This window comes from Phasianus colchicus, chromosome 1 (assembly GCF_987193195.1).
Source record: "Phasianus colchicus chromosome 1, bPhaCol1.hap1.1, whole genome shotgun sequence".
NCBI lineage: Eukaryota > Metazoa > Chordata > Aves > Galliformes > Phasianidae > Phasianus > Phasianus colchicus.
The window spans coordinates 107124361-107138872 of record NC_143436.1 but is presented as its reverse complement, the minus strand read 5'-3'; the positions used below and the strand labels follow the sequence as shown (position 1 = coordinate 107138872).

The 14512-nt window shown below is 42.0% G+C and overlaps 2 protein-coding genes across 7 annotated transcripts in view; one reads left to right on the top strand and one right to left on the bottom strand.

Moving 5' to 3' along the window:
- The window catches only part of SON (SON DNA and RNA binding protein), a 39440-nt gene extending 37556 nt beyond the window's left edge, over positions 1–1884 (bottom strand). Inside the window, exon 1 of one of the 3 annotated variants that reach the window (XM_031612529.2) lies at positions 19–1884. In XM_031612529.2, the coding sequence (XP_031468389.2) occupies positions 19–128 (110 nt within the window). In that variant the 5' untranslated portion in view covers positions 129–1884. The remainder of the gene's footprint in view (positions 1–18) is intronic. The other 2 variants (XM_031612528.2, XM_031612526.2) reach the window with 2 other exon arrangements.
- Positions 1885–2071: 187 nt separating this feature from the next.
- GART (phosphoribosylglycinamide formyltransferase, phosphoribosylglycinamide synthetase, phosphoribosylaminoimidazole synthetase) overlaps positions 2072–14512 on the top strand; it is a 38716-nt gene continuing 26275 nt past the window's right edge. The window contains exons 1-2 of one of the 4 annotated variants that reach the window (XM_031612535.2): positions 2072–2156; positions 10590–10738. In XM_031612535.2, coding sequence (XP_031468395.1) covers positions 10594–10738 — 145 coding nt within the window. In that variant the 5' untranslated portion in view covers positions 2072–2156; positions 10590–10593. Of the gene's footprint in view, positions 2157–3660; positions 3799–7737; positions 7864–10589; positions 10739–14512 lie in introns of those variants that run through there. The other 3 variants (XM_031612534.2, XM_090122051.1, XM_090122061.1) reach the window with 3 other exon arrangements.

The following is a 14512-nucleotide window of genomic DNA, read 5'->3' as shown; positions in this document are numbered from 1 at the left end:
CGCTGAGGAGCCACTCACCTCGTCGAGGGCCCGAGCGGCGGCGGCGTTGGGGCCATGGTGGGCTGAGGCTTGTGGCTGTGCGTGCCGGCGGGCTCGGGGCCCGTGGGGGTGGGTGGGAGCGATGCCATTGGTCTCCATGGAGCGGGGCCAAGCCCCGCGCCTCCGCCGCCCCGTGTGTAGCGCGCAGGCAGCGCCTAGCAGGGGGGCCTGCCCGCGCACGAGTGCTGCATCACAGGGCCCGGCGCCGCGCTGCCCTCACTCAGCGAACGGCTCCATGCGAAAGGCGCCCTCCCCCGCCGCCGCCGGGCCGGGCAGCTCGGCTGTGACACGCACATGTGCTCCGGGGGCTGGCGGCGGGGCCGGGCGGGCGCCCCGCGGGATGGTGGAGAAGGAACAAAGAAAGAGAGGGGAATGAATGCCCCCTTCGTCCCGAATACGGAGCGCCTGAAAGCTGCGTCTCGTCTGAGGTGTTTTGCTGCAGTCCAGGCGTTGTGGGGGTGCCCTCCTGCCGCTCCCAAAGCAATTCTCATGTATACATGTGTACAAATACTATTTGCCATTCTGAGTCTTGGAAAGCCCCCCCCTCTCATTTCAACCCCTATAGGTTCTCTTCTCATTCCCTGAAGTGCTAACTGAGGGGGTCAGTTTATCTAAAATACATTTTTTTTTAAACCCTCAGAACTTAGGGGAAACTTTTAATTGTTGCTTGGGTTTCTATTTGCAACATCAATCTCCAATTTAATGTGGCTTAATAATAAGACCCTTTAATAGCAGCATTGTTTTTTACTGTGTATTGCTGGGAAGTGGCCTGCTTTAATACGAACTTAGTGAAAATAACAGGCTTAGTATTGGGATCAATTTGCTAACTTGTATGTCAAGTTATAACACAAAGCAGTTATATTTAAGAGGCATTTTTACAACTAATGGTACCTGCCTTTCATGCCATGCCAACATTAATAGAATTTAGATATTATTAATATGTCTGATATTCAATGAGCTAAAGAGTGAAAATGCTTCACTTGATCTATTTCATACATCTAGATTTCCCTTACGTGGTCTTCAGGAATTGAGCTCTTATCAACTAAGTTAATTCATTCAAAGTAGCTTAACTACAGGGATAACCCCATCAGAGTAGGCCTCTATCAACAAGAGAAGAGCACAACAAAAAACAGCAAGGAATTTTAACGAATGCTGCATCTTTCGCTCTGGCTGCCTAAAAGTGAACAGAAAACAGTTAACTAGAAAAGTCACTGTTGGTAGAAAGGAAGATCCACAGTCCCATAGGAAAGTAATTCTTCCTTTATTTTTTATTTTATTTGCTGATAAATAAGAAAAATATCCTTAGTTATACACCTTTACTGATTCGTCTTCTGATGAATTAAGTGAAGACTTACTTGGATCTTGCCACACCAGGGTGTTGTTCCTGATACATTCTGCATTCAGTTTGAAAGCCTAGTGTTACCAGGCTTCACTCACAGCAGTTCTGAAGCTGACAGTGCTACTCTAAGAGTATCTATTTGCGTTCCTTTTGGAAACAAGAACCAAAGTTGTGCTAAAACATGAACACAATCTTTATTAAACCTGCAGTTCATAAACTAGTTCCAAAGAACAAGGTTTTCACACAAATTCTCAGGGGAGAACAAACATAAAGATCAAATCTGTTTTCTTTACAGCGTTGTTGCACAGTTTTATGCTAAAGTATTGTCTAAAAGTTGCCCAGCGCTCTTTGATTTCATTAATACAAACCAGAGGGCTGCTCCTATCCAGCACTTAAAGCTGGATTCAGCATTTCTAGCTGAGAAGGCTACAAACAAACTCAATCTTTGCACAGTACCATCCTACTAACTTAGCAAAGTACACCTTTGCACTCTGGAGCCACGCTCACAAGGCAAAACCATACAGTCATCTCCGTGCAGGTACGGCTGTTCATATGGATCTCTCGCTTGCTGTGCTCAGCAGCTCGCTGAGATGGAGATGAAGATATTTTTAGATCGTAAAAATTTAAAAGCAAAAGCCCATTCCTTGGTTTCCGAGCCACAGTTTTACTTTCCCTCCTCAGCCCCCACCCCGGGCCCACGCGGCGCCCCCTGGGTACTGTAGTTTTGGGCGGCGCGGCGGAGCACGCCTTCCCCATCCTTAAAATCCCCCAGAAGAAAGTAAGTGTTTCTCTCGCTCTGCAGAAGGCCGGGCTGCGCGGGCCGTGCAGGCAGCCCGCTCTCAGGGTCAGCCACCCTCGGCCGGGCCTTGACCGCCGAGAAGAAGCCGAGGGGCGAGGCGGCGGCGGCGGCGGGGCCATGTGCTGCCCGCGATGCAAAATGGCGGGGTCTGGGCCATGCCTGGAGCCCTGCGCTTCCCTCACGCTGCGATAAGGAGCGGTGTGGAGGGATGGCTGCTGCTGGTTGTCTGGTTTTTATTTAAAACGCCTGCCTCCTCCCCGAATGTACTTTGGGGGCACTTGTTTTCTGACTTTTCTAAATATGCTGCAATTTAAATTATTGTAAAGTGCACGCAGCTGTTATTCATGTGCTTTTCCCTCTGTTTGGCTTCCAAAAAAAAAAAAAAAAAAAAAAAGGTGAAATATTTGCTTTAAAGTAAATATTCAACTTTTGGCTTTTCTTGCTGTGGACTTTGGCTGTCTTGTAATTCCTAGCCCTGGTGTTTGCAAGGCTGGGGGCTACCAACCAACTTGAATATTGGGTTGTTTTATTGTTGTTGTTTTTTTTCCCTTTGGTAATTCATCTTGTGGAAGCCTGAAATTAATGAGCAGATTGAGTGTGCTTCATTGTTTATAGCCAAAATAGAAAAGATGTTCCTTACTTCAGCCTCCCTGTTCTTTCTGGTTCTCTCACAGTAGTTCCTATTAGTAGTTCCAGACCTCTATGGAAACATGGAGAGCTTTCAGCTTTCTCACAGTCTCAATCATCTAAATTTAGTGCTTTGGGGCAGGGAGAATAACAGCACCGTTAGCTCTTTATTTGTACTAGGGAGAGAACCTGATGATGGTTTGCCTAAGAAATGCCCTATCTGGCTGTTTGGAGTATAGTGCCTGTCTCAAAGGTTCTCAGTTCAGGCCATGGAAGATCCATGGCTTATTCCTGATTAGGATTCAGGCCTTTTAGGGGCCAGAAGTTGATCATAAATGAAAAACCTGATTATAGGGATCTCTGAAATCTTTAAGCAACTCTTTCTGGTATTAAAGCCCGAGGAAATTAAATGTTAGCTTAAAGGCAGCATCAGTTTCCACAAGTGCAAGTTACATGCTAGCCTAGTTAAAACTTGCAGCTACATTGTGTTTTGGCCATTCTGCCTGCTCAGGCATTGTGGCTGTTTGTTTCTGCACCTTGCATCGCACGGGCAGAGCTGCCTGCACAATTTGCACAGTGACTTTACTTAAGAAACTGATCCCTGTTAGAAACATCCTTTCCTCACCAAGTTGCATTCCCTGATGTGACTGCTCCTGGGACTATAAGCACACTGGGGTAAAAGGTGAAATAGGCAGTTAGGTGAGAAGGTACACCATGAAGTGGTGTGTGCTACCAGGGGTGTTGTGGCTCCTGCAACAATCAAGTGATCTGAGGGTGCAGAGGATATAAAATATAAAGGATATAAAAATTTCCTTTTTATAATTATGACTTTTCTGAGTTACTGTTTTGGTGTTAGTTTTCCAGCATTATCGGCTTCCTGATCCTCGCGACAAACATTTGGCACTCAAACAAGAGGCTGGAGGTGGAGGAGAGAGTAGGACCCATAGCAAGGCTGCAGTAGCAAGGACCAGCACAAGCCAGCTGTGAAACACCAGTAGGTCAACCTATACCCTGCGTATTTCAGCTTCTCTTTTTTTAATCCAAGCTTGAACAGGGTCCAGAAGCTGACAAAGGTTCTCTGAAAAGGCTAGCTGAGAGCTTTCCTTGTGTGTACTGAGATCTTTGTGCACTCATAGCCTTTACCTCACGTGTATGAAAATCTTTGTGAATTCACCATGATGTGCAGCAGACTCTATTTTCAGCCTTCTGATTAGTGTTAATTCAGAGAGCAGAAGAGCTGGGTTCAGTCTGAGGGGATTTGGCTGTGTGCTGGCAAGTGCAGGAGCCAAGTAAAGGGTGGGAGATCCCAGGGGGGCAGTACAGAGTAGCTCACCTGTTGAAACTGACAAGAGAAAGTCCTAGGTTTTGGCTTCTGCTCCAGGCCATTCTTTTAATATTTTATCCTGTTACTGATTGTGGAAAAAAAAAAAAAGGGCATGCAACAGTTTGTGGAGCGGCATGTGAATTGCAGTGCACTTTGATTTTGTGTTCTTTCTGTGTCCTATGAGGCATAATTTCTTTTTATTCTTTTGCCTAACTTCAAGAGAAACAGTGAACTTTCTCCTTTAGTCCAAAGTTTGATGAGAAAAGCTTTTTTCCAGGCACTGGGAGGTATGGGCTTGGTAATGCTAGGCTTGAAGTCTCTATATTTGGACTAAGAGCTATCACTGCTAAGCCATTTTATAGCTGTTTTGTAACCTTTCCTCTAGGAAAAGTAGGAGTTAAGACACTGTGGGCTTGGACCATATATTTTGTATAAAGAAGCCTGCATCAGGTTACTACAATCCCAGTGTTGAAAAGTTAAAGTATTGCAGCTTTTAATTAGGCAGTGGATAAGATTAAATGTTAGGTGTGCAGTGATGCAGTAGATTGCTGCAGCTTAAAAGGCAGGTCTTGACATTTAGCTCTTTCTGCTCATCTCTGTTGTCCCATCTCTTTACTTTTAGTGCCCCTAGTTATTGGTTGATTGCACAGTTAATCAATTCAGCTGGCAGAAATCTTTTTAGATGGGGATGGGTTGTGTTATGGTTTAGCTTAAGAAGTTTGTATTCATACACTTACACAGCTATCTTTGTAAGCTTTGCACTTCTACAGCTAAGGAGCTCAGTTTAACTTCCCAGTCTGGGCACAGAATCAGTTCCAATAGGAGCTGGTGGCTCATGTCCCTTCCCTGTTACTAGGGAAAGGGCAGCTACTGAATTAGTAGTCTTGTCTCACTTCTGCATGTATTTGAAATCTCCCTGTGCCTTGTGTAGGAGCCAGTATGGGAAAGCTGTTATATATTGTTGGTTTTGCACCGTTCTCATTATTTTCTTCACTCCAAAGGCCCTGACCTCGTGGAGGAGTTGCCCAGCTTCTTAATGAGCCCCATCCTTGGGGAGGACAAAGGTCTCTAGGCTGATGCTCATCCCTGCTGACTAGCAGCTGGCAACTTCAGGAATAGGTTCTGGAAATTGCCTTCACTGCATCTCATGTCCTCTCCTCTCAGATACTCAGAGTAATTAGTTTTCTTTTGCTTTCCTGTTCTTATTTTGTCTAAGAACTTGTAACTGATCCTTGCTTGAAATGCCATCTGTCTTTAAGACATCTTTTAAACAAACATACCTTCCTTCTTTACAAAGGTAGATGATGTTTACTTACAGTAATAATGTATCATGCTTTAGATTCTTATTGACTTCTGCCTGTTTATGAGAAGATTTAAGGATTTCACATATGTCTTCCAAAAAAAAACGTGTGGTAAGTCTCATAGAAGAAATGGTCTACTTTGTGAATGGCTTTTGGTCATTTGAAAACAAATTGTTGACTTCTGGGTTAATGGCAAAGTAAAAAGATTTTTTTTTTTTAATTTCCCTTTTTTTTGGAACTTTTCATTTTTAGTGAGTTATGTACAATTCCTCATTAGTATAGTGACATCTCCTCCTGTCACATAGGAAGCCAGGGTTTGATTCCCCAATGAGGATGTACATAATACTTTGGAGAACCAGCATGGCTTCACCAAGGGCAAATCCTGTTTGACCAACTTTGTGGCCTTTTATGATGGTGTCACTGCATTGATGGATAAGAGAAGAGCCGCTAATGTTGTCTATCTGAACTTCAGTAAGGCCTTTGACAACATATCCCTGGGTGGGCTTTCAGTGGATGAAGAACTGGCTGCAGCATCACGTTCAGAGAGTGGTGGTCAGTGACTCAGTGTCTGGATGGAGATCAGTGACGAGCAGTGTCCCCCAGGGCTCAGTGCTGGTACCAGTACTCTTTAAGATATTCATCAGTGACATTGATAGTGGGGTGGAGTGCGCCCTCAGCAAGGTTGCCGATGACATCGACCTGTGGGGTGTGGTTGACACACCAGAGGGACAGGATGCCATCCAGAGGGACAGGATGCCATCCAGAGGGACTTAGACAGCCTTGAGCAGTGGGCCAAGGTGAACCTCGTGAGGTTCAACAAATCCAAACGCAAGATCTTGCATCTGGGTCAAGACAACACTCACTACGAATACAAGCTGGGAGATTGAGTGTTGCCCTGCTGAAAAGTACCTAGGGTACTGTTGGGTGAGAAGCTGGACATAGCCAGCAATGTGCCCTCACAGCCCAGAAAGCCAACCATATCCTGGACTGCATCCAAAGAAGTGTGGCCAGCAGGGTGAGGGAGGTGATCCTGCTTCTCTGCTCTGCACTGGTGTGGCCTCACCCGGAGTACTGTGTCCGGATGTGGAGTTCTTAGCACAGGAGAAACATAGACCTGTTGGAGGGCATCCAGAGGATGGCCACAAAAACGATCCATGGGGTAGACGTCTTATACAAGGACAGGCTATGAGAGCTGGAGCTGTTCAGCCTGGAGAAGGCTCCAGGGTGACCTGATAGCAGCCTTTCAGTATCTAAAGAGGAGCTACAGAAAAGAAGGGGACAGAGAGTTTAGTGGGGTTTATGGTGATAGAACAAGGGGAAATGGCTTCAAGACTAAAAAGGAGAGATGTAGGTTGGATATAAGGAAAAAGTCTTTTACAGTTGAGGGTGGTGAAGTACTGAAACAGGTTGTCCCTAGAAACTTTCAAGGCTCTACCAGGCCCTGGACAACCCGATCTAGCTGTGCATGTCCCTGTTCATTGCAGGGTAGTTGGACTAGATGAACCTTTAAAGGTCCCTCCCGACTCTAAGGATTCTATGATTCTGTGATATTACTGGGCAATGGAGGGCCTACACTGCATCTTTACAGTCAGTGTGAAAAAGAAAGGCTGCCAGTTCTTTATTTGGGCTTCCTGAACTGAAATTGCCACCAGAAGAAGTTCTTGTCAAGCTGCATCCCTTAACAAAAGTTGCTAGGATACCATTTGGGGGATGCACAAATAAGTTGAGTTCCTGAAAATAAAACAAATGACCAAAATGCTTTTTTTTTTCTCACATTTTATTACAGAATGATTATTTTTCATTTGAACATATGATACATGATTTATTCCATTAACTGCTTCCATATAAAATTTTATGTTTTATATATTTTTGCTTTGGCTGACAACTATTAGAATATGCTACTTTTAGGAAAGAAAAATGGCTGTTTGATTTATAAGCAGGGTGATTTACTTCAGCTGACAGCAGTTTCACTGGATCTTGAAGCATTTCCTAATATTTTTATGTAGGAGGCTTAATGGAGCATAAATATGCATCGTGCATCATATTCTTCCATGCTGTTGATATTCATGGGCGTATGCACTGCATCATTTTTAAATAGAGGATATTTATGATCTGTGAATAGTAGTGAATATTTTTCCGCTGCAAAAAATAATTTGAGTGAGGCAGAATTTATTCTGAATGTGCAGGAACAACAAAGTGGGCTGCTTCTGCTCTGTAAAGTTTTTGCTGCTCGTTTCTCAACCATGTGTATGTGAGTTTCTGTTCTGCTTTCCACCTGAAATGACTTGTCCAATGGCTAGGCGTGCAGGGTTATCAATGGGTGGTAATACTGGAGCAGGGCACTACATTTTAACTAGAGGCTGCTCTTCTCCTTTCTCTTTTCACTCCTGAACTCCTGAGCGTTACTTTCCTCAGACCACATAGGATAGCGTAAGTATGTTCTCCATTTTGGTTTAAAACTCTGCTCTCAGTTCTGATACACCTGCAAAAAATGCTGTCATGTATATTTCAACTTGTTATTTAATGGTGACTGTGAACTGCACTAGAAACATGCTTGCTGGGTTAAGTGTAGGACAGCTGTCTGCTACATGACGTTTATTCTTTTACACAGCGTTCTTTTGCCCTAGGTTACTGTCTTCATCTAATTTATCCTTTCAATGTAGCCAGCCTCTTATTCTTTTATATATACATATATATATATATACGGTTGTTTGTTGTTTCTTTTTTTTTTGCTTAAGTTGCAATATCAAAGAGGTTTACCATACCTTTGCGTCCCAAATAGTTTGTCATAACTGTTAATTTTTATTCCCAGGTATTTTTTTCTTATTTTAAGGAATCCAAGAAGTTTATTGTAACTCTACAGTATGTATTTTGTCAAACATTTTAATAGAAACTTATTGGACTCTCCCAACCTGAAAGTACTCTTAAATTTTAACTCTGATATGTTTAGTTCATCGTTAAAAACTCAGTGCTGATTGTCTGTATTTTGTCCTTTTATTCATGTTTCTTTTGTCTTTATTTTGACTGGATGTTTTGCCTAAAATTATCATTCTCTGAACAAATCATTCCTTTGTTAATGGGTTAAAATAGATAAAGAAATGGCATGGGGGTGTATTCTAAAATGTGTGGGGCCTGCATTGTGTTACGGAGGACTTGGGTTTAATAATAAGGCTCAGCATGCACATCATAGAAGCCCTCAAAGCAGAAACCATCTTCTTTGGAGTCCAGGCTCTCAAGACAGCTGGGTTTCTGTGTGTTTGTGGGGGGGGGAGGTCTACAGAACTAACCGGGCAGTTCCTGGAGCTGGGGGAGGGTCAGCTGTCTTACTAGCAGCTGGGATGGGAGAGAAGCACATGCCCTGCCCCATTAATTGGCTGAACATCTGGTATGCCTCTGGTAAGATCGCTTTTCCCTTAGAAGTCTGGTTTAGGTAGGTTTGTTTCCCCTCATGCTGAGGATATACATTGTGCTAGCTCTCTCACTGTCCCACAGGAGTTCTGACCCCAAAGGGAGCTGCCGTCTCTGTGTGCTCCAGCAGTGATTTGAGGCCTTCCCCCACGCCTGCCTTGGAGGGCTCTGCACACACTGGCAAGCGTAGGTCAAGGGGCAGTGACCAAGGGTTAGGCACTACGTATGCTGGTATTGCAACAGGGAGGCTGTGTGTTACATGGAACCCAGGCTCTTACCAAGGCCACGTCCCTCCCCTTGAAAAAGGGGAGGTGATTCGCGCAGCAGGGAGGCATGTCGCATCACTTCGCTGTCATTGCAAAGTCCTCAAAGTCAATCATGCCAGTTTCCACACAAAGCTGTATTTGTTTTCAACACTTGCGATGTTTGAAATCATTTTATGTGTTTAGATGCTTATTTTGCCTGTGTTGTGACTTAGAGCTTTTAGACTACTTTTTTGAAAGTAATAAACACTACTCCAGGGTTTAGGACCAGACACATGTCTATAGCTGCTCACTCCATGCCTCACTGAATGGCTTCTCCAGGCACCTCTTGCCTTCTGCTGATAAAACTCTGACCTTAACCAGTGCAGTTCCATCATCTCTGTGTGTATTGTGTACTTGGTTGAACTAACATGACTATAGCAGATTATTCTTTGAATACCACTGTGAGTTAGCCTTTGTTTTTTAAGAACCTCCACATAAAGAAATACGTACTTATTTTATTTACTATTTTCTGAATTCCAGTGTTCTTCCCCAATGTTAGTGAAATCTTCTGTTCCCCTGCTAGTTGTGTGATATCATTTCTGAGATGGCAATTTTGAGGCGACTTACACCAATAAACATGTAGAGAATATGCATAGAGGTAAACCTGTCTTCAAAAATGCAAAGGCTAACAAAACTTTGCCTTGTTAAACTGTGGACAGCCTATAAGACTTGTTCAGTCCCAAGAGGATTTTGTGTTAGGTCTCTGCTTCCCCATTCAGGTTGCCTGGCGTTGTTATTGATGCCCCATCCCTGGAGACTTTCAAGGCTAGGCAGGATCAGGTCCTGGGCAACCAGTTCATTGCAGGGGAGTTGGAATTAGATGGACTTCAGAGGCCTGCAACTCTTAAGGATTCTATGATTCTGCAATTCATTCTGTTAAGAGTGGAGCTGATCACCCTGTCTCATTGCTCTTAACCTTTCCCTTTCATGAAGTATTCAGACATTTTTCCGATATTTCCACCAAAGTGTCTCAGGTTCTAATTCAATTCTGTTGACTCTGTAAGACAATACAATTAATACAATTAATTAATACCAAGGACTTTGTCTTTTGCAGGCTTGTATTCACCAGACATGTGTATGAGTTACAAATCACAGCCTGACCAGTCAAAGTTTTTTTCTATATCACAGATTCTGTACAACACTGAACAGTTGCCAGTCTGATGAAAGAAAAACAAGAAAGCCCTGTGGGTTATTTCAGTGTTTGACATTTATTTTCTATCACACCTCGTTAAGTCAGTTATGTCTTTCCATGCATGTCTTCCAGTTATATGTTTTTGTTTTTGTTTTTAACCAACAAACCCCAATAGAAACATCATTGCCTGAAACAAAGTGACATTCAGCACTGCTCAGAGTTCCTTGCACCCAACATAACGTTCCGTGAAGCTCTTGCTTTTCTAGCCTCACACTTCTAACTCTGGCGATGTTGCTTGTGTTTGGTTTTGTGCAGACTAATGGCTGATCGAGTGCTTGTGATCGGCAGTGGAGGGAGAGAGCATGCATTGGCCTGGAAGCTGGCCCAGTCCCCACATGTAAAACAAGTGTTTGTTGCTCCTGGAAACGCAGGGACAGCCAACAATGGAAAAATTTCAAATTCAGGTAAAAAGTTTTAAAATCTGATAACCAAAACAAGTGAATTATTCCATTAATTGAATATAATCCATTAATTGATCTTATTGTTAATGTGAACAGTTTGTTATAATTTGAAGGTTTTGGACATGTAAGATCATACAAATGCAGCTAAGAATAAGTATCTGAGCAAAGCTTTATGCAACCACCACTCAATTAATTTTATCTCAATTTTGTTAGCTAATTCATTGGATTTTGGAGTAGGGTATGCAGCCAAAACTCCATCTTCCTGCTGTAAATTCCTGCAGGAGTATGTCTTGGGATAGAAGTAGTGGTTCCCCCACAGGGAAGGGTTGGTGGCTCGTCTTGGTATTCAGTGCAGTTCAGCAGCTGTTTGGTGAACAGCTGAAAAGTGTTTGCAGCAAACATCAGCACTTCTGGGACAGTGGCAGAGCACATTGCTTTGGGTCTGAAGCACCACTTAGTTCTCAGAGACGCAGTGAGAGCTTATGATCCTTACAACCTTTCATGAGAATACTTTCATACCTGAAAAGGCCCATCTTAGAAACATTTGTCTTTGTTTTGGCGATCCTAGGAAGTTAGCGTTATTCTTAATTGCTTTTACTACTGTCTGCCTTTTTGTTTTGAGATTCCGGCCTAAATGAGGTATACTCTAACTGACTGGTTGTAACTGGACAGCTGTAACTGAAGCTGTTCATATCAGTTTTGAATATCATGCCTAAGGTTTTTCAAATCCAAAATTACATCCAAGATTACATGCTGTGTTTGAAAAGTACTTGTCTAAGGTGCTTGCCTGGAGGTGCATCAGAACGAAACCAGGGATAATTACTCAGAAATTCCTGTTCTTTGTATACCAGATCCTGAATGAGTGCTTTAAGCAAGCAGCTTAACTTTCCACTTGAAAACACGTGATAACATACAGAATTAAAATTAACACAGTGTACATGTGAACACAAATTATATGCTTCCAGTTTTTACATCTATGTGAGTAAAATAGTTTATTTTTACCATCTCATGTCAAATTCTTATACAACAGATAATTATCAAATTTAATTCCACTGGAATGCTTAATCACAAAAAGCTTAAATAATCCTGTCCATAATTTCTTTGAGCATGCACAGCATCATAGTTAGTTTTTTGATCTCCCAGGAGAAAGACCAAGAGCAGGACAGGAAAGTCATGTTCTTATGTTTCCTTCTTGTCCCAGAAGAATCTTTACATATATATACATATAAATCTTTATACTTGTGCCAATTTGAGTTTGTGCCAGCCTGCATGGCCCGTGAATGTTAATTTCAGTTTGCTTAGTTTTTAAAAACTGTTGGACTTTTCTCTCACTTTGTTATTGCATAAAATACACTGCACTTTCAGCAATCCAAAATATTTGAACTTGTGCATAATAATGCTTGAGCCAGGTCCATGAAATCTACCACATGTACTAAAATCTTTTTTTCCAAGCAGTGTCCTTGTATGTGCTTTAGGGAAGACATTCTCAACCAGCTGGGAGGCAGGAAGAATCTAGAATTTGTGAAGAGGTTGACTATTTTTTTTAATTGAAAGGAAATGATTTGTCTTATCTACTCAGGCATTTTAACGGTAGCACTGGAGCCTAGATTTTTAGTGAGAGGAGAAGATAGAAAACAGATTTACAGAAGTGTGTGAGCCTTATTATATTGTATAAGCCTGAGCAGCAGTGTCAGTGAAACTGCTACCATTGTTTTTGTTTTTTGGTATAAGCAAGATTTGGCTCTGCAAGTTCATCCTGCCCTATGGTTCATGAGATTTCCTTTAATTACTATTGCAGCTGTAGTTCTCAGATGATTTCTGAAACATATAAAGGTGAACTTAAAACTACTAATAAATTTTATTTATTCAGATGTTGCCTTTATTGAAGTCACAAAAAAGTTTTCATGGTTAATTTGAGTCAGTAATCTTTCCTGACAGTACAGACAGATTTGGGTTGAATGGCTAAATATAGATTTATGTTCCGTTTTTACTTAACTAGCAGGGCACATTTGGTGCCAAAATTGTACAGAATGGCATGCTGAATTTTGAGATATACATATGTGGTTCTGTGAATGTCTTTTAGCATCCTGACAACACTGCATTTTAGCTCTCATGCTAGCTAATACTTTTAACTAAAATGCTCTGGCTTTAAAGTCTTGGTCCAAGTTCCTTATGTTTGATTTGAGATATATGTCTGGCTGTTATTTGGAGGGGAAAAAAACCCACTGCTATAGAGATGTCTCCCTTCAGTTTACATCATGTGGAAATTTGTGTTTGGAGTAGAAGTTAAAATTACATCTTAATATTGTGACTTATTCCTTTCTGTTTATTACTTTCTGTTTATTTCCACATAATGTAAATGTTGTACCATGTTCATCCTCACACTGCTAGTAGATGAGGCCTGAGGCTAGGCAGTTTGGGATGACAGGCACAATCACCTTGCAGGCTCCTTCCCCGTTCCCTTTCATGTAGCTTGATCTCAAGGAAACAGAGATTGACCCTCTTCAGTTGCTCACCAGAGCTCCCATTTTCTTTGGCTGGGATTTGCTGTTCTTGAACTGCTTTCACAACAGCCATGTGGGACTGAAAGACAATATTGACCTTTATGTTAACCAGTACTGTAAAGCCAAGTGTGTTATGCTTTTGGTTTTGCTCTCTTGCGAGGCAGAAGTCAATTGGGATAGATTGCACAGAGGTCTCAGAGGCCTTTCATTCCTTACTTACAACTCTTCATGGAACAAAGTAATTGAACTGTTGAATGGTTTTCAAGGAGGTAGTTCTTATTAGCATTTAATCTTTTATTCCCCACCACTCCACCTAAATGGGGCAAATCTACAATCAAAAGAGAAGTTTCAGATAGTTGCTTTTATGTCATCTTAGAATAACAGCTTCTCTTGTGAAAGGGAAGAATTTATTCATATGGGATGGCAAAAGTGTGCACCAACATGATTGTGTAGATATGTCTAACAGAAAATGCTTTATCACTGCTTCTCATTTCTCTCCCTCCACTTCTCTGGAAACTTGACTGGAAGAAGACATCAGTTCTTCACATACTTGCCAATGTGGTCTCTAGTATGACTTCACAGACAAAACTGCAAGTATTCCATCAACAGGGAGGATCTGCACTTCATTCTGTTTGCAGATCTGTACTTTGATGTTCCAGTTTCCTCCCTGTGCAGGCAGCCAATCCATGCTGAGCCACGCTCACAGCATTTTGACTCTGTGAGTTCATGTACCAGTCCTCTGCAGACCTTGGCTTTATTTGTTTTTTGATAAAGTAGTAGAACTTGCATTACGTGTTGCCTTTGCGCAAATTTTTTATCAAGAGACTTGACATTATGGTCTTTCAAGCAAACTTTTTGTTTACACTGTTTTTGGCATTGCAACAATTATCATATTAAGTGCTTGTGTATAGAAATGGAACTGTCCTATAGATCTTTGTAACTTGCCAATAGATCTTTGTCCATAATTACAGTACCTTCCCTTACTAATGTAAGAAAAGGTGTTCAGATTTTGCTTTATTTCAGTGAAGTCACCATTCATTGTAGCATTTTTTAGCTGGCACTACATGAAGAAAAAGTAAAAAGCAATTGCAGTTCCAGCAGCAGCCACTTTTCCTGTCCCCTGCACTGTCCTGGCATGAACATGTGTAAAGCTTTGTGGTGAACCTAATCAGGGAGGAGACTGGCTGAGTAATTTTATTATTATTATTATTATTATTATTATTATTATTATTATTATTATTATTTCAGTTTTGCCTGTGAGTTATTTTTCATT